The sequence below is a fragment of the Panthera uncia genome, assembly GCF_023721935.1.
Source record: "Panthera uncia isolate 11264 chromosome A1 unlocalized genomic scaffold, Puncia_PCG_1.0 HiC_scaffold_16, whole genome shotgun sequence".
In the NCBI taxonomy this organism is placed as follows: Eukaryota; Metazoa; Chordata; class Mammalia; order Carnivora; family Felidae; genus Panthera; species Panthera uncia.
In genome coordinates this window covers 78,667,801-78,689,703 of record NW_026057576.1, presented here as the reverse complement: position 1 = coordinate 78,689,703, position 21,903 = coordinate 78,667,801, and the positions used below count along the sequence as shown (strand labels likewise).

The 21,903-nt window shown below is 51.7% G+C and overlaps 1 protein-coding gene across 2 annotated transcripts in view; it reads right to left on the bottom strand.

The window, feature by feature from the left end:
- Window positions 1–14,071: 14,071 nt before the first annotated feature.
- SPACA7 (sperm acrosome associated 7) overlaps window positions 14,072–21,903 on the bottom strand; it is a 28,234-nt gene continuing 20,402 nt past the window's right edge. For both annotated transcript variants that reach the window (XM_049647237.1, XM_049647238.1), the window contains exons 6-7: window positions 16,212–16,289; window positions 14,072–14,243 (exon numbers count right to left, since the gene is read on the bottom strand). In XM_049647237.1, coding sequence (XP_049503194.1) covers window positions 14,227–14,243; window positions 16,212–16,289 — 95 coding nt within the window. In that variant the 3' untranslated portion in view covers window positions 14,072–14,226. The remainder of the gene's footprint in view (window positions 14,244–16,211; window positions 16,290–21,903) is intronic.

The following is a 21,903-nucleotide window of genomic DNA, read 5'->3' as shown; positions in this document are numbered from 1 at the left end:
TGCACCGCGGCCACACCTCCTCCCAGCGGCGCTCACCTGCGCGTGGGGCTGAGCGTGTCCCACCCGCCGCGGGTGCCCCGTCGCTGTGGCCCCTGCCCACCTTCCTGTGCTGCGGGGCACCCACGTCTGGGGGGTCCTGTACGACGCCATCTTGACGCCGGAGGTTATGTGACACTGACTCGCAGCCGCACGGAGCAGCATCTCGGATACTAGCATCTCCGCCCTTTCCTCCGTTTTAACCTCGGTGGGGGTGGGTGGGGGTGAGGTGACGGATGATGCAGGAAATGTGAGATCTTGCTGGTTTGTCCTTGGGGGGGGCAGCATGGACATGCGAATGCTTCCCCGCGGGACCCCGGTGGCACACGTGGGTCCAGCGGCTATGCAGACGGTGCAGCTCCTGGGGTGGTATCTGCACCCTGGGGGTCAGACAGGTGCTCCCGGCCACCGTCTGTACCCTGCCTGTGGCACCGGCTCTAGTCTGAGGCCGCAGGGCATCTGCCGGTGGAGAGCAGGATGGGGGCAGCCGGGATCACAGCCCGAGGATCGAGGTACCCCTGCCTGGCACCGGCACTTCCGTTGCCTTCACGGGGCAGTTTGGGGGTCTGGCAGGTGGTCTCGGGTGGCTGGGGCAACAGGGAGGTAGGTGGCTGCCCACGCCATGATCTGCATCTCCGTCTGTGTCCCCACACCAGTGCCCCCCCTCCCACTCCAGCTGTTCCTCCTGGGCCCCATGGCTTCTTCCCGTGGCCAGTCTTTGTGAGACACCCGTCACTGGAACAGGTCCCGTCCAGCCTTCTGGGCCTCTGTGTGTCTCCGGGAGCTTCCTCCAGGTCTGCGGCTCTGTTGGAAAAATTCGGCATCACGTGGTCACCCTTACAGCCCAGACCTTCTGGACTTTTCTGTCACAGGCCACAGGCAGCCGTTGCCCACCCTCACCTCCCTCCAGTGTCTGGCCCTTAGTGACACCGTGGGCAAGTCTTCTAGCACGTCCTTGGATGTCATACGTCTGGCCTCCCGGGCCCCCCTGAGGCCACCCGGCCACCGGGCCAGCCACACAGCCTCGCTCTGACCCAGGGTTCACAGGGTTCGCCACCACCACCACCCCATGGTGCACGGGGTGTTCCTGTTTCTGAATTCTAGAACGGAAGGGATTCGCTGTTCAGCCATTCGCATCTAGGAAGTCACCAAGCCATTCTTGTTAGTGTTGTTTGTAGGTCTTATTTCTTGTGTCTCCCTTTATTAGAGGCTTTTATCGTAATCTCTCTGGCTCAACAAAGACAATGAAATTTGCCCTGTTAATTCTGTAATTGAGGGAGGTCTCTGCAAACATACCCCCACCACCACGGGAAGATGTTTACTCTCAGCTGAACACACACAACATGTTTAGCTGAGCAAGATCCAACTGAAAGGCATAAATCAAGGGTTTAAAAATAGAGCGAGGCTTGCGGGAGCTTCGTCAATATACTAGTCAAGTATTGAAGGACAAGAAAGACTATGTTGGCAAAACTCAATTTGGCCCTTTAAACATTTCACGGTGTTTACAGCTCGTTTCTCAAGGAAAGCAGCGCGTCTTCTGGCAGGACGCTGGGGCGCTGGGAGGTACAGGCCAGAGAGGGAACCGAGACTGTAAAATAGTTACCGTCCTCTCTTCTCAGCAGCCAAGCTCTGCGACCACCGGACTTTCTGGTGTCCCTGAGGGGATGCACAGGTGCTGGTCTCAGCGGTAAGGCCTGGGGCAGAGTGAGTCAAAGCCCGAGACCATAGAGCACCCAGGCCAGGAGGGCACTCCCATCCGGGAGGGGACTTTAGGGAGACGTTGCTGCCCCAGAGCTGGTGACCAGTGTTGCTCGCTGAGCTGTTCGCCCGGAGTCCAGGGAGGCCCGCGGGACCCGACGGCAGAGCTCCATGGGTGGCCTTTCCTGAAGGACTAGCACAAAACTGCATCTGTCAATCAATGAATCAGCAAGCATCCACTCTTATAATTCACTAATTTTTACTTTACGTATGAAAAAAATAAAACTGAGCTCTGCAGACACTTAAGAACTTATCCAAAAGTCACAGAAATATCCAGAATTCAAATCCCAGCCGCTGTGCTGGGCTTGTGAAGGGAGCAGGGATGAGTCAGACCCAGGCCCCTGTGGGGGACTCCAGTCCAACTGAAGGGTGCAGAGCACATGCAGTGATTGTAGCAAGAAGGAGCCAGTGGTGACAGCCTGGTGACCCGGGGAGGAGCAGGTCCAGGAGCGGTGGCCAGGTCCAGGGCCCGCTGGGTCAGGACGCATCTGCAGGGAGGAGGTGGGAGGGTGGGGGGGGGGGGGGGGGCCCGGGGGGGGGGGGCAGGGCTGGGTCACGACGCTGTCCCTGGGACTGGGGTCCCGTCTGGAAGCTCAACTGGAGAAGGGTCCACCCCAGCTCACCAGCATGGTAGTGGCAGTGTTCGCGGGCCAGAGGCCTCTCTTGGTAAGTAAGCAGTGGAGGAGGTGACAGAAGCCACTGCCTGCTGGTGGCCTGACAGTGAAGGGATGGCCCAGCACTTTCCATGTCCTGCCAGTGAGGAGCTACTGAAGGAGGAGGGAGGGTGTGGCCGGGAAGACCACCCCTCCAGACCTCCCCCCCCCCCCCCCCCCCCACCCCCGTCCAGCTGGGGCCTTGAGCCCATGCCTGAGGGGCAGCCCCAGGGGAGGCCCTCCCTCCAGTGTGTCTGTGTCACAGCCACGAAGACACTGGAGAACAGCTTTGAGGACCATGTGGTCTCAGCACAGCTGAACATCAGGTAAACACCCTGAACCATTCAGCTGCCTCTCCACGGACATGACCTTGAGTCCTTGTGCCCTCTTGTTCCCGCACCAACTAAAGCATTCCTCTCAGCTCATGACAAGCACCCCCGGGAGGCAGCACCAAGATGTGGTCTGGCAGGTGCGCCCCGGAGGTGGTAACCACGTGGCGTAGACACAACCCTTCTTTAGGGCAGAGCCTGAGGCTGGATTAGGTGGATGGTGGCCCCACCCACTGCTAACGGCTGAGCTCCCTGGTGACAACCTGCCCAGTCTTGTGATCCTGTCACCAAGACACTTGCCCCACCCCCGCGGGACACCCCCTGCTCCCCAGGACCCGCCCTGCCTCCCTGTGGAACACCTAGTGCTCCCAGGCTCCCACCCCGCCACCGCGGGAACCCTGTGCTCCCTGGACCTGCCTCCCCCACCACTGGCAGATGCTCCGTGCTCCCCAGGACCCTTGCAGGACCCCCTCCCCATTAAATTTTATTATGCAGGACTCTGCCCATCATACAGGGTTGCTATTTTGTTGATTAGATGGTTGCTCTCCCCCAAAGCAAATGTTATTGTGGCACCTGGGTGTCAAAAAAAGAACTGTGAGGTAAAAACCCAACTCAGATGCACATCTGGCTTTTGGCTGTTTCTGGTCAGTGTGGACAGGATGTGAAGGGAAGCTGGGATCCAGTCCTGCAGGGAAGTGGTGGCCTTGACGACGGTGTGTGTGACCTGTGGTGCAGGTGTGCTCACTCTCCCACCCTGGGGCACCCGCCTCGCCCCCTCTGGCCGCTCCCGGGGGACCCGCGGAGTCCGAGTGGACATGTGACCTCCAGATGACCGGTCCCATTATGCCACGCGCCTCTTGGAGAACTGAATTCAGTTCAGTCTAGCTCAACAGAAAGTCCCACAGGATGGCGGGTGGCCGCGTGCCAGCCACCAAGTCGACCTGGCTGCTCGGAGTGATAGCGTCCGGTCTCCTGGACGGGTCCCCAGTTTCAGATGCTGGTGCCCCGTAGCCCCCACCCCCTTTCCCCACAGGTGGGGCGGGGAGACAGGGAGAAGAGAAGGGAGCAGGGAGGGGGCCAGCAGGGCAGGGCCCCCGCTGCCCCCCCAGGAGCCGTCTGGGCCTTCCACCTGTGGCCGTGGGGCCCTTTACAGAAAGCTGAAGGACAACCCTGAAAGTCGCCGCCATGGGGTCACGGAGAGTGGCAGCTGGGGGAGGGATCAGGCTCCGGGCCCCCCACGGGCTTTGCTGTCGGCATCCGGCTCTGTGCTGCCCTCTGAGACCCCGCGGAGGGACACATAGGGCAGAGAGCCGGCATCCCCGCATGGCCGCCTGAGGCCGCACCAGGTGGTCTGACCTTTAATGGAGGCGCATGGGGATTCTTGTGCGGGGCTTCCTGAGGCCCTTTCGGGGCTGCAGCCTTCTCCGGGATGAGGGTTGTAACTCCCGCCTGCTGAGCCTGTTTGATGCTCCAGCCACAGGCTGAATGCCTTCAACATCCCAACCATCTTACTGCCGGCACATTTTGCAGATGAGGAGTTCAAGGCCTACACTGGGTAACAGCCCTGTGTGCGGTCACATGGGCCCTGAGGGCCCGGGCAGGGCCTCACACCTGGTCTGACTCCAAGGCCGCACAGTCTCTGAAGACCTTCTCCCTGTTAGCTGTGCCCGGTGTCCCCACTGCACAGCTTCAGCATCCAAGCCTCGGTGCCTGGGATCGTTGCTGTCTAGGCCCAACATCCACCTACTAGGCTGTCTCCTCCTTGCCCGTTCCCGGGGGGAGGTCTCCGGTCTGACGCCGTCGGTGGAGGTGGGAAGTGCTGGGGCTGAGGGCTTCCCGGCGGAGGACGCACATCCAGGACAAGCCCCTGACTGCAGTGTCCATTGCACGGCCGCCGCATCGTAGGCTGGGGTGACTCCTGACTTCCAGAGTAGTGGGGAAGGGCAGAGTGGTTGTCGTTCTTAGATGAGCCACGGGGAGGCAGCGCAGGACAGAGATTGAGGTCCTGGGCCAGCCAAGCCCCTAAGGCTGCCCCTGCTCCACCATTCGAGCCTGGGCCAAGGTGCCTCCAGGCCCCATTTGTTCTGTCTGGGGTGATGGCAGCCATGCAGGCGCTGGTCGATTTTACGGGTCCATGTCTGGACTGTGGACACAGCCGGTCAGGATGTGGCCGTGAGTGGATCAGAAGAGGGTCCGAGTGAAGCGGGTCACCCTCCCTGGTGTGGGCGGGCTGTGGCGTTGCATTGAACCCGAGAGAAAAACCCCAAGTGTCCTGAATAGGAGGGATTCTGCCTGCAGACAGCCTTTGGGGTGGGAATCTCCATACCCTTCCTGGGTCTCCAGCCTGCCTGTGGGCCTGCTCACCTCAGACTTGCCAGCCTCCTGAATCGGGTGTGACAGTTTCTGAAAATAATCTCTAACACACTTCTGTTTGTCTGGAGAACCCCCACTAATACAGGTAACGAGGTGTGATAGCGTGTGTCCCTCGCAGGGGGACAAGGAGGGTGGAGTAGGTGGCCGTGGCGATGATGGTGGGGTGGGGGTTGGGGGTGACATTGGGGGAGGGGTGATGACCAGGGTAGAACAGTGGGGGTGTGTGACAGCTGGGGAAGTATGTGATGGTAGAGGAGTGATGGTAGGTGTGTGTGTGTGTGTGTGTGTGTGATGGTGGAGGGATGTGTGTGACAACTGGGGAGTGTCATGGCGGGTGGTATGTGTGTGATGGTGGAGGGATGTGTGGGACACTTGGGGGTGTTACCACGGGGGGCGTGAAGGGGGGCTGATGGCAGTGCTATTCCCACAGGTCTGTTGGGTGGGATGCGCTCATCCAAATGGAAACCCTTTGGACAAGCGTGGCACACAGTTGGCTCGTGATGATGGTCAGGGTGTCAATTACCACTGTTAATTACGGCTATTTCCTCCAACTGGTTATTTCCATTTTCATCACGGCCTAAATTAATCCTTAGAACCACCTGTGAGCTGAGTGCCATCATCTCCTATTTTGAGTTAAAAAAACAAAACCCTGGAGTGAGCTCGGGACGTGGCATCGCCAGGCCCTCTGGTGACCCGTGGCGGAGGGGGGTTGGCGCCAGGCCCGCTGGTCACCCGTGGTGGGGCCTGACCTCCCTGCCTGCGGGACGCCCCCTTGGGTGCTGGCCGCTGGGGGTTGGGGGCCCAGAGCTGACTCTGTAAAGCGCTGTTATCAGGGATTCAGATGTGAGCAGTTAAGAGTGAAATCTCAGTCGAGAAATGTCATGTGCGATCTTTAGCTGGAAAACATTTTCTAGCAAATGTTTTTCAAGTCTATTTGGCCACTTAAAAATAGCATCTTTTTTAAAAAAGTGTTTTCTGGGCTTACGACTTTTAGCCTCTGAAGACTCAAGTGGAACTTTTTTCTCTTTCGGTAAAATCATGCACAGGTGTGTCTGTCACCAGGAGCGAATCTTCTCTGGGCCTGAAAGGAGATACTGAGGAGGGAGCGTAACCGGGAACTCCGCCCGGTGCTCAAATGGAACCGGTCAGCCAGGTCTCGACCTCCCTCACCGAGGGGCCATGCAATAGGCCGCCTCGATTGTTTACCGTTAACTTACCTGAAATACAGTTTAAAATCTAGTTCTTTGCTCACACTGGCCACATTTCAAGTGCTCACGGGCCCTTGGGGGCTGGTAGTTCCCACGCCAGGTGGTGCCCGCGGAGAATGGCTCCTTCACCGAGCCCTTCCCCTGGGTGGCGCTGTCCCACGCAGACGTCTACGCCCAAGGCCAAGCCTGACTTTTGTAGAGTCTTGGACACGGCCACCCCCGTTCTGCCCAATGATCTCTAGCTGCCACCATCTGACTCGTAGCAGAGGCCAGGCGGCCTGCAAAGCCTCCAGGACCTTCTATCTGGCCCTTTACACAGAGTGTTTGCTGAGCTTGCCCTGGGGCTGGCCTGCTTGTGGTGGCCACACGTGGCTCTTGAACCCTGGCCCCTCTGGGGGTGCAGCCAGGTGGACAGGTCTGAGACGGGACATAGCAGGGGGACAGGGGAGTTTCTGGGCACAGCAGCTTAAGTCACAGGGTGTGCCGGGAAGGGGCGTGGGGACACACGGCCTCATGGGCATGGGGACACACGGCCTCATCACATGTGCATCGTACGTGTGGTCTATGCGCGCGTGAATGTGCATGTTCCCTGTGGGGTGGGCATACAGCCAGTGAGCACTGCTTCTGTGGGCAGAGGCAGGAGGGGCCGTGGGGCTGCCTGGGGCTGTTTCCTTCTCCAAGGCGGATGGAGGGCTAGGATCCCACAGGGCAGAAACCCCCTATTCACCAGGGAAAGGCTACCAGCTTACTTGCCAGTGACACTGTGCCCCGGGAATAACAGGCCTCCGCTTTATCGCTCATTGCACCAGGAGGCAGATTCGTCCTTGCAGGGCTGTTTCTAGAAAACGCGGTGGCATAAACTCCAGAGCAGGGGAGGCTCATGCTTGCAATCAAAGCGAGGATGCTGCCCAGGACTGATACAAAGTCCTTGGAACCAGACGCAGGCACCGACCCGTTGAGCTGGGGGCACGGGCTGTGACCTGTTTGCTTCATCACCTGTGGGCTGGGCTCTGCCATCCAGAGAGGAGAGCTGCTAGGCTGGGGAGAGCTGGGGGACCGGTGCACCCAGCACGTCTCCCCGTGGGAGAGCCACAGCGCAGGTCACGCAGGGGCTCTTGGGGCACAACAGCAGCAGCTTTTACAACGTGGGTCTAACTGCAGAGCAGACGCTTGTGTGAGCAAATCGGGCTGTGCTGCTGGGGATCCAGCGAAAATGCTGGGAGAGAGACACTGTGTCTGAGCACAACATCTGGGCGCTCCTTCCTTTCTCAGTGTCCCTCTACTTACCCTGAGTTTGAAGTCTCTCACTTATGCCCCTGCAGGGCAAGAGGACACTGCGGGTTCCTGGGTCTCTGAAGTGTGACTCATGGAAGATGCTGGATTGAAATTGGTTCATCTGAGCACAGCACTGGCCTGTGACGCTGACCTTGTGACCAAGGCACCTTCCCCCATGGAGGAGGGGGGACGATCTCGGACACAGATGCAAGCGTACGACTGTATTTCCTCTCTGTTGATCTAGAAACGTGACAGCCTGAGCAGCGGTCCCCCCTGCACAGGTGCCAAATCTCCCGGAGTGACAGAGCAGGCCGAAATCTGAGCGCTTTTGCCTCTGACAGGTTCCTCAGGAGTGGACGCTGCTCACCCAGGAACGTCACTTTGAGGAACCAGAGTCTGAGGCACAGAGCTGGCCTCCTGGCACCTGCAAGGAAGGCAGAGCGCCCAGAGATTCTGCACCTGGGGCGGGGCGTGGATGCAGCGGAGCGGCCCAAAGGGAAATGCGCTTGCAGAGTGTCCTGGTCACCTGCAGCTACACCCCACCTCCCCTGCACAGCCGCAGGGGTCGCACCGCACGGGGCTGGACTCCACCAAGCACGAGCCAAAATAGCAAGAGCAGGGATCAGCCATATCCCGAACTGCGTGTGTTTTAGGGTCGAGTGTTCATTTGTCGCAGACAGAGGGACTGGGCACTCTGTGGGTGCTGCACCCACACAGTCGACGGTGAGGGCATCTGCTCCCAACAACAAGTTGGGATGGAACAGCTAAAGGTGCAGGCTCAGGCCCCGGACAAGGCAGGTGTCCCCACGACCCCGGCAAGGCAGGCTCTGTAGAAAGAAACTGCTCAATACATTCGTGGTGAAGGAGTGTGTGCAAGAAAGAACTGCTGGCCGAGGGCTCGGCCGGTGAGGAGGAATTATAACTGAGCGCTAGAATCACAAATAACTGTACCTTCACACGATCTGGAACTTCTCGTCCATGCTCACGGCTTAGGTCTCCTGTTAGTAAGCTACACGTCGTTCATTCTGTAGCTTGGGCTTCTCGATCAATTTCTTTTGGTCCTTATTTAGAATCTCTTCCCACACTCTTCCAACTAGATACCCAAATCAGAGTAAACTTCCTCGATACTGCATTTTGATCAGATGTGCCCGGGAAGGCATTTGTATTTGCACCAGGAGAGAAAGCCTCCCCACCTGCTTCCTCGAGTTCCCCCATAGTTCGACGGGGATGCTGCTAGCTAACAACAAATGTCTCGTGTGTCAAATTCAAATAGATTCTTGACTCTCCTCTTTGTTCCTCTGTTTTCTTTAATTTTCTCCACATCTTTAGGTTGGCACACACAGTAGCAAAGGCAGACACATCTAACTTGGCGTCCGATACATACACAACTTGAAACCCTGGAGTCACGATGCCAAGTCGAGAGGGGGCGGTTCTTGGATGGACTGGTCTATGGGGAAGGGGGACAGTGAATGATTCAGGGGACCCCCTCCCCGACTCTGGGAAACAACTCAAAGTATTTCCTCATTACAGCCAGCGGCACTATTTTCAGGCCAGAAAGACCACAAGTTGCAAGAGAGAGAACTTCTTTGTGCTGTTTTCCTAAATATAAAAATTAATAAGTCTTATAAATCTTTACCTGTAATATTTTTTCTTTCATTTTCTATCCTCACTGCCCAGGACAGTCTCTGTTTCTCAAAGGTCCACTTCTGAAAGTGGTGGTTTGTTGGTAGTGGAGCTTTATCCCACTGGAGACACCGTTTCAAATCTGTGTACGTTGGAAAGACACCAAGAACTTGGGGTCAAGACACCAGAGAGGACAATTGACTGATGTGAGCTTTGTATTCTAAACCTGTCTTCCCTGTGAAGCATTTGCCAACTCTTATGTAATCACAGTTACAGAGTCTGACAAGCAGAGCAGAAATCAGGCACTAAGAGTCTCCCGGTAATCTCCCAGGGCCGGGGATAAAAAAAAATGTGAGTTCAGGGCTTCTGAAGTAGCCAGGAGTGGGGTGCCAGAGAGAAGGCATGTGAAGTGTAGTGAGTCTACACATTTGATCTCTTTGTCCCTCAAAGCATTCTTTAAGTTCCCAGCCATGCATTCAGAAATGAGGTGAGCAGAAAGTCGTAGCCAAGAGGCTGAACACCCAAGGAGAGCTTTCACGCAGCCTCATAGCATGAAATAAAAATAAAACTCAAGGTCCTATAAATTCTCTCAGATTTAAATCAAAACTCCTGTAGAAATGAAGAGTAAGAGAAACTGGAAATAGACCAGATATTACAAAGACTGAAACCTGGTGTTACAACAACTCAAGATGATCAGTTCTTATTCTAACTAGATGCCAGAGCTAGACGAAGGCCCTCCAGAGTCTCTGCGGTATTTCACAACACAACGTCCAGCATTCAGTCAGTAAGCACCAGTCATACCAAGAGTCGAGGCAACAGAAATAGACTCCTGGTAATAACTTCGATAGTGGAGTTGTTGAATACAGATAAAAAAATCACTATGACTAATCTAATTCAACAAAAAAGATGGCGAGCTTCACAGAGAAGTAGAATCCGTAAGATAGACTCAAATGGAAATTCTAGGTTTAAAAACACATTGATGGACATTTGGTACAAAGTAGATGAGTAGCCACAGCAGAGGAGAGTAAGTTATCTGGAAATAGGTCAGTAGAAAACATTTGGATAAAAGCAAAACAAAACAAAGCATGGAAAATAAAAAGAATAAGAAACAGGGGACATAATAAGATCTAATATGTACAACTGGAGAAGGGGGAAGAGAGAAATCATTCAGAATTGATATTTGAAGAGACAGATTAGAATTTTTCAAAACTCACAAAAGAAACGAAGCCATAGACTCAAACATCACTATAAGCTGGATCCGGGCACGATAAGTGCAGTAGACAACATCCAGGCACATCGCTGTAAATCTGCCGAGATCAAGAGACAAGAGAAAGTATTTAAAACGCCAGAGGAGGAGGGGCGCCTGGGTGGCTCGTCGGTTGAGCGTCCGACTTCGGCTCAGGTCATGATCTCACAGTCTGTGGGTTCGAGCTCTGCGTTGGGCTCTGTGCTGACAGCTCAGAGCCTGGAGTCTGCTTCCGATTCTGTGTCTCCCTCTCTCTCTGGCCCTCCCCTGCTCATGTTCTGTCTCTCTCTGTTGCAAAAATAAATAAAAACATTAAAAAAAAATTTTTAAATGCCAGAGGAGGAAAGGAGCCCTTAACCGTCAAAGGAGCAACGAGAACACAGAGGAAGACAGCAGACTTCTCAGTGGAAACTATGGAAGGCAGAAGACAATGGAGACACTGAAAGAAAATAACTTGCTAACTCAGAATTCTATGTATTTAGTAAAAATATTCCTCGAAAATGGAGATATAGATATTTTCAGACAAATACGAGCCTGATGACACACCCAGAAGAGCCACACTAAAATGCTACAAGGAGTTCTTTAGTCATAGGAATGTATTGTCGGTTGGAAGCATTAAAAATGCACTACAGAATAAAGGGCAGAAGGAAGGGTACATATATGGGTAAACCTAAATGAATATTAACTGTATAAAACTAACTATAATGTTCTGTGGTGTTTAGGACATTTGTAAAAAATTCATGATGAATATAATACAAAAGATAGTTGTTAATGGGGTTAAATAACCTCCTGTCCTTGCATTTCTCAGGAAGTAGTAAAAGCACTAATTTATTTTCAATTATAATAAGTCTAGGATGTAGGGGCACCTGGGGGGCTCAGGTGGTTGAGCGTCCGACTCTTGATTTCAGCTCAGGTCACGATCTCATGGTTCATGAGTTCGAGCCCCGAGTCAGGGTCTAAATTAACAGTGTGGAGCCTGCTTGAGATCCTCTCTTTCTCTCTGTCTCTCCCTCTCTCTCTCTCTGCCCCTCCCCAGCTCACACAACTCTCTCACAAATGAATAAACATTAAAAAAAAGTCTAAGGTGCATATTGTAATTTCTAACAAGGCTGTTAAATATTAAAAGAATACATAATTAACCTAATAAAGGGGAAAATGGAACGAAAAAATACTTGAGTGACTTAAATAAGGTAATGAGGGAGAAAACATAGGCAAGGGAGACAAAAGAAAACAAATAGTAAGACAGTAGATATAAACCCGGCTATATATATCACTAGATACATTCCATGTATGTGGATTAAGTAATTAAAAAGCAAAAGAAGAAATTTCAAAAAATGCATCCTTATATTTAGTGCCTAAAATATATACATGAAATACAATGCACAGAAAAGGTGAAGGTTGCCAGATGAAAGATGAATACCATGCAAACGTTAGCCAAAAGAAAATTAGTGTGGTTATGTCTATTAATATCAAACAGAGCAGATTTTTTTTTAAGCACATGCGTGGAGCCCAGCACGGGGCTCGAATTCATGACCCTGAGATCAAGACCTGAGCTGAGATCGAGAGTCAGACACTTAACTGAATGAGCCATCCAGGCGCCCCCAAACAGAGTAGATTCAAGGCAAGAAGAAATACACAAAGAGAAACATGTCACACAACTAAGGCTTCAGTCCACCAGAAAAATATAATAATTTAGTCTTTATGAACTTGATAACATAGCTTTGAAATATATAAAGAAAAACTGACAGCCCCGTAAGAGGGTGAGTCCCTCACAATCATCTTGGGGGACTCAAATGCACGTCCCGTAGAAACAGACAGTTGATGAGTCTATAGGACCCTGTGCCCAGCACCTTCAGAATACCCATTCCTCCCGACTTCCAGGGGGAGCAGTCACCAGAACCGTCCATGTTTGGCCATGAAGCAGGCCTCGGTCGATTTCCGAAATGGAAATCATAGAGCAAATCAGTATTTTTAAGCTTTTTCCAACCCATAACACATCACAGGGGATCACTCTGTGCCCCGGGTGGCAGTGCCCATGCCCATGTGCTTCCTGCCTCCAGAGGGTCACGTCCACGTCTTCTCCGTGGAGCTCTCACCCAGCTCGACTCTGGACCCAGTGGGAGACTCCCTCCAGCTCAGACTTAGTGGATCACCTGATGTTTGTTAGTAATGCTAATGTTTGTGTTCTTGTCCATAAATGTAGTTCTCAGCTGCTCTCAGCAACCGTCTATCCCCTGCCGCACGCAGGGTCTGGACACGTGGGAGCCACCACCGAGAGGAGACGTTCTGATGTGCGCAGACTATTAACTCATTAAATTTTCAGCTTTGAAAATCACCGTACTCAGGGATCCCGTGAGAGTGAGGGAGGGGGTGGGGGGACCTGGTGGATGATGTTTTTACATTTTATCTTATCGAGGTCAGTCCTGCTCTGTCAAAGCACCCCTGGGGATAAACACTGCAAGGTCCTGCTTGGGACCAAGGATGCTATCGGCATGCCTGGCAGGGAGAGTCGGCTGGGACTGGCTCCACCAGGGACCCTGTGATGGTGTGGCGATGAGAGGGCCACCTAATACCTCTGAGTGGAGACAAGTGGAAGTGACAAGACAGAAAAACTAGAACTGTATGCAAAAACAAACCCCAACCCCCTGAGATACCCGTTTACTGATGGAGGGGCCGAAGTAGGAAAGGGGTGTCTGCGTCCTGCTCTGCCACCGACTCACTTGGTGACGAGGGAGTCCTGTGTCCCCTCTCTGCCTGGGGTCCTCAGCTAGGATCACAGGATGGGCTGAAAGCCTCGATCCTCTGGTCCCAATGCCCCGAGCCTCCACACTACCAATGACTTGATGACGTTGGGGATAGAGAAGAGAGGACTTTTGTTTCACTGGAGAAGTGTGGGCAGCCGGCAACCACCAATAAGAAGGGTGTGTGTTCTAGAACAAACACCAGTCCATTGCCAACACGGCCTCAAGGCAGAAGTTCTCTCTCCAGGGCTGTTTTAGGACCTGATTCATGAATGTCCACCGACTTGCCCATTTAGAAAAAGGAGGCAGCCACACGCTGTCCCGAGTAACTTTTCCCAGCCTCACCCCATGGATCAAGCAGAGGCGTAACCTGTCCACAGAGTGGGTCTGGGTAGGAAAACCTGCTCAGAGAAATGTTCTGGTCAGCCCCGAACATGCCGTAGGTGGGTCAGACGCCCCCTGGAGCTCACGCTCACCGTCTGCACCACAGGGACCCAACCTGCGTGTTCCCGTGCTCGGTACACATTCCGATGCGGAGAAGTTCCGTGTGTGTTTTGTGTACACGTGTGTGCACTCTGCAGGGCGCTGCCACGGGAGGGGGGCAGCAGGTGACTCTGGTTCTTCATGGACACAACGCTCAGAAGCTAAGCGTCCTCAAGCCTTATCCTGTTAGAAAACAGGAGCCTCTCAAGCCTTTCCTTTCTCAGACTCAGTAATTTCTGTTTATTAAAAAAACAAAAGGAAACCCACATACCCTCAACCTTAACATTTAAACAAATAAGCTCTACTTGAGACTCATGAATAAAACACACTTCCTCGCACAGCGTGGTTAACAGTATGTGCACATATATGCTCTTTATTTCTGAGGGTGGGGCTGTGGGGTCTCACGAAGTCTGGAGTTTCCTGCTGAGGGGGCTCCCTCGGGGCGGGTGGCCTTGCTGACCATCCTCTGCGTCTCCTCGGAGCTTCACCCTCCTCTTCCACTTACTGGGAAGAGCTCCCTGTTTGGAGAGAGAGTTTCTTGAGAAATCCTAGGCGCCCTGCTCATCCTGTGGCTCAGACCCTCCTGGACTGTCCCACTGGTGCAGGACTACAGGCGTGAAGCCAGCCTCCAGTGTCCCCAGTCTGTGGGCAGCAGTCACAGGTGCTGTGGGGCTGGAAGGAACCGCAGGAAGAGAGAGTCCTGGGTGGGGGGAAACGGGCTTGCAAGGGTGCAGAGGCAACAGGGGGCAAGCCAAAGTCCCAAGAGGTCAGGGCAAACTCGGAGGCACTGTTTGCATGAGGGAGAAGGGGAAGGTGTGGGTTTGGGTGAGGGTGGCAGTGGGCCAGGTGGGGAGAGCCCTGGCAGGATCTTGGGGAGCCCAGGCCAGGATGCAGAGAGGGGAGGAGCTGTGGGGAGGTGGTCACAGAGGGAGGACCGGGTGGGGGCCAGGCCGCACCCTTTAATGCCTCACTGCCACGGCCTTCTGCCTCCAAACCCGGTGGGGGCCCCTCTGAACACTACTGGGCTGGGCTGGGGGTGTCCCCTCCCCTCGGGGGCAACCCCTGTGGACGCAGTCCTGTGATGTCAGGCTCTGGGAGGTCAAGGACCTCGGTCCCTCCCGTACACGCACTGCTGGGCCCCCAGCCCTGGCACCAGAGGAGTGCCCGCCGCCCATCCCCCAGACAGGCAGGCCCAGGACCAACGTGCAAGACGTGCAATGTGGAAAGGTCCTGCCTCAGACACTGGAACCATAGGGATGTTCCTGTTCTCAACGACAGAACTCTCAGGGCCCGGGGACTGGGGATTTGGCAAAGTCTCCCTGACATCTGACTAAAGCAGCAGAAAGCGGCTGGATGTCAGTACCGGTCGGTAAGTTTGTGGCGGGCGGGGCAACCGCTCACCCCCCTTTCAACCCCCGACTGCACTGGGCTGTCCCACTGGGGGGAGGTGCAGACCGTGGGGGGCCTGCAATTTCGGGGCCCCAGGGCTGGCTCTGGCCCCGCACAGAGTGGCTCCTGGCTGCTTGGTGACCAGTCACACAATGCAAGGTCTCTAGTGACCCGTCTGTGGCTCCACCCTGCTGGGCATTTAAACAAAGGACAAGATAGCAGGCTGGCCGCAAGAGGATGACAGGTTGGGGGAGGGGTGTTTGAAGGAGCGGCTGACCGCAAGATGCTGGACCCAGAAGTGTCCCAGCAGGCAGGAGCGGAGGGCGATCTAACCTTCCCCTGGAATGCGGGCGCCTCGAGGGCAGGGGTCCGTGTCCACGGTGCTCAGTCCCCAGAACTGAGAAGGGTGTGGGCCCGTGGTAGGTGCCCAGTGAGCACTGATGGAGGCGAATGAAGGTGGCCAGGTGTAAGTGTTTGGTCCTGCACTTGGCTCTACGAGGACCCAACTAATGGTGTGTGGTAGAAAGAACGCAGGAGGTGCTGATTCGAACTGTCTACGGGACTACAGAGTCTACCTGGGAGAGGCTGGGAGGCCAGGAGGAGGACTGGCCTGGAGAAGAGGCTCAGGAGTGTTCTGGAAAGTTCCAGGAAGAAGCACGGGGCCGGGGCAGAAGCCACCAGAGGAAATTCGTGGACCAACTTCAGCAATTAGGAAGTTGTCTGAAAGGGCAGGGGTGGGAGGAGTGGGGAGGGCAGAGGGCGGGGGCACTCAAAGGTGTGGGACTCCCCAGGTGGGAGTCTTGGGGACCTTGTGGGCCTGGTCCTGTGGTATGTAGTGGTGGGCCCACAGGTCCCAGGGACAGTTGAGAAGGGAGGGGACACCCACACGTGGCCCAGGACTCATGGAATTTGGACTCAATGGGCCAGGAGTCCTGCACTGACAACACAGGAAACCCGTGGGGGTCCCTGCCAGTCTGCCCAGGGACTGAGTCACCTGCCCCTCCAGAGAGCTGTCCCCTGGAGCAGACGGTTTACTTCTCTCCACGGCGGGGGTGGCATCCCAGCACAAGGACCCACTTATCTATTATTCCACTTACCTGAAGATTTTCCAATGTTTTGAAGGATTTTGTCCAGAACTGATGTTTTTTTATATTGATCATTTTTTAAATTCTTTCCTGTGGGGAAAAAATAAGTACAATGATCAGGATTTGGTCAAGGGTTAAGTCACGATTCCAAACACCTTTCCAGCCTCAGAACGACAGCTCTGGGGACACCAGTTCGCAGGTGAGGGCGGCCTGCCCCCGAGCCAGAGCTGCGGCCTGTGCGGCCCCGGGCGGTCACGGACACGGCCCTGCGGCTTCCTCCTCATGCTGCCGCCCCAGCCTGCGTCCTTCAGGTGATGCTCCCGGTCCCTCAGACGCGTATTTTATGACATCTCACGCCCCATCCCGGAACCGCCCTTACCCCAGAATCGCGGGGCCCATGTCACCGCTGCAGAGAGGGCAGAGTGTGGGTTCACGGTGCGGGTCGTCGGGGAGAGGCCCACACGGCCCGCCCACGAGGCTCCCTTCCCCGGGGGTGTGGCCTTTGCCACTGCCCGGGTGCTCTCCCCCTTCTCCTTCCTGGCTGCCCCGCTCTCCAAGCATAACAAGGACACTGCCATCCTGAAGGTTTCCCGAAACTCCACTTGAGCGCAGCAAGAAGACGCAAGGAAAACATTCAAGCCAGCCCATCTGTCCACCACGCGGGTCCTGCCTGGTGGCCGGCTGCTCTGTGGGCTTATAAAAGCGCAGCCCCTCATTCGCCTGGAGCCTCCCAGCCCGTGCTCAGCAGGTATTCACCGAGCAAGAGGACAAATCTTTTGTTACAGCGAAGGCCAGCTGCGAATCACTGATTAGGGCATAAAATTATCCGTGTTCCGCGCGGCACGCAGGCTGGAACAGAGCCCGAAGTCCAGGCACATTCCAGAGGTCAGGAGTGGTGCTTTGGGTCGTGGGGCATTTTTGGACGTTCTGGATAGCACACAGGGGGCTGGCTGTTCCAGCAACAAGAGAGAGAGGTTCTCGGCAGATCCTTCAAGGTGCTTCTGGCTTTTTTTTTTTTTTTTAATGTTTATTTATTTTTGAGAGAGAGAGAGAGACAGAGTATGAGTGGGGAAGGGGCAGAGAGAGAGGGAGACACAGAATCAGAAGCAGGCTCCAGGCTCTGAGCTGTCAGCACAGAGCCCGACGCAGGGCTTGAACCCACGAACCGTGAGATCATGACCTGAGCTGAAGTCGGACGCTCAACCGACTGAGCCACGCAGGCGCCCCAGTGCTTCTGGCTTTTAAAACATTCCTCAAAGTTATTTTAAGGTAACAAATTCATATTTTTATAAGTATTATAAGCCCATGGTAGAATTTGAAAATCTGAAAAAAATAAAAAAAACTGTGGAAAGTAAGGCCATTTCCAATAGTTGGTGCCTTGTTTCCAGCTTCCTCCTGGAGGCCACAATTGCCATCCACCTCTGTGTCCTTCTGGTGACGGAGATTGTTGCCAACATCATACTCTCGCTCAATATTTAAAACCACATTTATGTTTTTTAGAGGAAATTGCTTAGGAAATTTTGGTGGATAATTCAGACTGATGAATTTTAGGGAAACACATAATTCATTAATAAGTATAAAACATGTGCATCTCAAAATGCTCATTTCTGGACTACGATCTTTAGTTAGGACTTCACGTGCTATGGTGACATTTACACGGACTGTGTAGGTGTGGTTCCACCTGAACATCAATGCACTGATGAGGCTTGTGGGAAATGTTTACTTTCCAGTTGTGGATGAGACCTCAGGGACACAAAGCATTGAGGTCACTGAGGTGGCACGTGGTCCAGCTGGGAAAGCACCCGGCAGGCAGGGCCCCTGGCTTCTGCTCCTTCTAGGCTACCCTGAAGCTTTGACCAGGGTTGAAATGCAGGGCTTTTCCTATATGTGAGAGCCTACTATTTGAACTTTCACGCCTGGAAAATATGGGAGTAACAAGGACCAGATTTATCCTCCCGATTTAATAAAAAAAAAAAAAAAAAAAAAACTAGAAAAATTATATGAAACAATGATTTCCCATTCATCAGACAATGGGCAACAAGGGACAGTGACCCCTGAGGAGGGACTGCCAAGGGGCTCCCATGAGCCTCTGGTTCCTGCCTGGAGTGTTTCTGGTCCTGTGTAATGAGGGAGGATGTAGGCAGAGACCTGTGGTGTCACCAGGAGGGGAGGGGCTGGGGAGGCCTGAGCAGCAGAGGCGAGGGAACGTGGACACTGCAGAGGGTGGCCCTGTCTCCAGCTGAGTAGGGGTCAGTGAGAAGCCACAGGAAGCCTTAGCGTGGAACAAAAGCCACCCAAAAAGGTGGCAGAACAATCTCCAGAGCTCACACAGGCCAGAAAAAGTTGGCGTCTTCGCTGGTAAACGTAAAGAGCCTCATTATACACAGGCATCGGGTAGAGTTTTACTGCCTCAGTATCGGGGAATACTAGCCTTTGGGGTAAGGGCTGCTTGGTCTTAACAAAGCTTAAAAGTGAACCTCAAAGTTATTTAAGTGGGTTCAAGAGCAAGGCTTGCTAATATTTTCTAAAAATAGAATATCCAACATCCAAGAAAGTGAGATTCATACTTGGCATCCAAACAAGAATGAGCAAGTATGAGAATAACCAATGAAATATGACCTATAATGACCAGAGTCAACCAATCAAAACTGGGCCAGAAATGACTCTATAGGTAGAATTAGAGGGCAAGGATATCAAAATTTATCGTAACACCGTATCGCAAATGTTCAAGAAGCACAGAGTGTCAAATTACATAAAAACACAGCTATGCACTGTCTACAAAATTCCACCTTAAATATAAAGCACAAGGAGGTAAAAAATAAAATAAAAAGATCAGCCATGCGAACACTGATCAAAAGAAAGCTAGAGTGGCTATTTAAATATTAGACAAAAACAGAGAATATCGCCAGGAATAAAGAGGGTCATTTCTTACTGTTAAAGCAGTAATTCATCCAGAAGATAGAACAATTCCACATTTTTATGCATACGGATGAAGTGCAATGAAAGAGCTTCGAAGGGCGTGAAATGAACACTGGTCGAGCCGAAAGGCACGGTGAGCACATCCACGGTGATTGTCTGAGACTTAAATTCTGCTCTATTAATAGTCGAGTAAATGGGGAGACAGGAACTCAATAAGGGTGTAGGAGACCTGAACAAGGTAGTTCAGCTACTTGATCTAATTGACATTTATAATTGTTGTGACTCCGCAAATCAACAACATGTACACGTTCTTTTCAGGCACACATGGGAGTGCTTGCTAAAGAACGCTGTATTCTGGGCCATATTTAAAGTTTTTTAAAATGCGTTAAAAAGATCTAAGTCATACACTGTGTGTTTCTGACCAAAACAGAAATAAATCATAAATCGGTAACACAATGGTGTTGGAAAAGTCTCCAAATATTTGAAAATGAAATGGCACATTTCTAAATGGCCCACGGGTCAAAGAATAGATTTAAAAGGTGAGTTATAAGGCATTTTGAACGGACAAAAATAAAAACACAGCATATTGAAATTTGTAGGGTGGGATTAAAGTAGAATTAAAAGGAACTAAACATTCACAATAAAAAAGAGAGTTAGGCTCAAGTCTACGACCTAAGTATTCACATTAACAAGTCATTAAAAAAAGGAGAGAAAAACCTCAAAATTCGCAGTGAAAAAAAAGAAAATTAAAAGAAAAAAAATCACTCTGATAAAAAAAATAGAAAAACAACATGGAAAAATGAAACCAAAAGCCTGGTTCTCTGGACAGATTAATAAGATTGATAAACTACTGATCAGACCACCAGGGATTTAAAAAAAGGCACAAATTACTGATATCAAGAGTGAGAGAAATGACAGCCCCATGGTTCCTGCAGACATTAAAAAGGGCGTTGAGAGACCGCTATTTAGATGAAATGGGAAAATTCCTCTAAAGACACAAACCACCAAAGCTCACCAAAGAACATACAGATACACTAAACAGCCCTTTATCTACAGAAGAAATAAAATGCGTACTTAAAAACGTTCCCACAAAGAAATTACAGGACCTAATGTCTTCATTGGTAAATCCTATTGGACATTTTATGTAGAAGTAATATTTATTTCATACAGACAGATCTAGAAAACCGAAGGAAATGGAGTACTTCCCAATTCATTCTGTGAGGCCATTAGTACCTTGAAACCAAAGCTAGACAAAAGCATCGAGTAGAAAAAACTATAGGCCAACATCATTCATGAACACAAATGCAAAAATTCTTAACGAAATTTTGGCAAATTGAATCCAAAGGATATAAAAAAGGAAACTGTATCACGGGTTTATCTCAGAAATACAGGCCTGGTTCAACACTCAGAAATCAAGACATGTAGGGGCGCCTGGGTGGCTCAGTCGGTTAAGCGGCCGACTTCGGCTCAGATCATGATCTCACAGTCTCTGAATTCGAGCCCCGCGTCGGGCTCTGTGCTGACAGCTCAGAGCCTGGAGCCTGTTTCAGATTCTGTGTCTCCCTCTCTCTGACCCTCCCCCATTCATGCTCTGTCTCTCTCTGTCTCAAAAATAAATAAACGTTAAAAAAAAATTAAATAAAAAAAAAGAAATCAAGACATGTAATTCGCCATATGAACAGAATGAAGAAAAACCAACCGATCATTTCAGTAGACGAGGGGTTGGTAAACGTGGCTTACAGGCCAAGTATGGATCAGCACTGGTTTTAGTAAATAAAGTTTTGTTGGAATATAGCCACACCTGTTCTTTTATGTGTGGTCTCTGGCTGCTTCTAGTTAAGTAGTTGCAACAGGGGCCATATTGCTCTTAGACTAAAATATTTGCTATCTGACTTTTTACCAAAAAAGTCCTCTATGCTTGCAATTAGATACACCTAATTTATGAAAGGGCACCCGTTCTGACCACTCGTATTTAACCTCCAACACTGTACTGGAACTAGTGGGGTAAGGCAAGAAAAATGAATAAAAGGTGTATGTATTGGAAAGGAAAAAAAAATCTATTCACAGATGATATGATTCAGTAAGCAGTAAATCCTAAATAATCTACAGGAAAGCTTCTGGAACACAAGAGTGAGCTGAGCAAGGGGGAAGGTTACAGAGCCTTGTACGAAACAATCACATTTCTATACACTGGAAATGACTAACCGGGGGTTGAAATTTAAAAAACAGTATCATTTATGATCACATCAAGAATTATGAGATATTTATGCATAAATGTAATAAGACATATGCAAAGTCTTTATGCTGAACACTACAAAACTCTGGTGAGAGAAACCAAAGAGGACCTACATACACAGTGTCCTCCACAGAGGGCAAGACTGAATACGGTTAAGAAGTCGGTGCCTGACAAACTGATGTATAGACTCATAGCAATTCCAGCCAAAGTCCCAACAGAATGGGCTGCGGAAATTAACAAGCCACTTTTAAAATGTATAAGGGAAGGCAGAGAAACCAGAATAACCAAGTTGATTCTGAAAATCTGAACAAAGCGGGAGGACACTACCTGATTTCAAATCTTGGTATCAACGTACTGTAGCCAAGACAATGTGACACCTGAAAAAGAGTAGATCTTAAGTCCGTGGAACAAAGTAAGAGGCCAGAAACAGGCTCACAAATGACTAGTTGATTGTCAACTATGTGCACAGGCAATTCAACAGAGAACGAGGAGTTTTTGCAAAAAATGGTGTTGGCACCGGACATCAATATGCAAGAAATCAAACCAAAA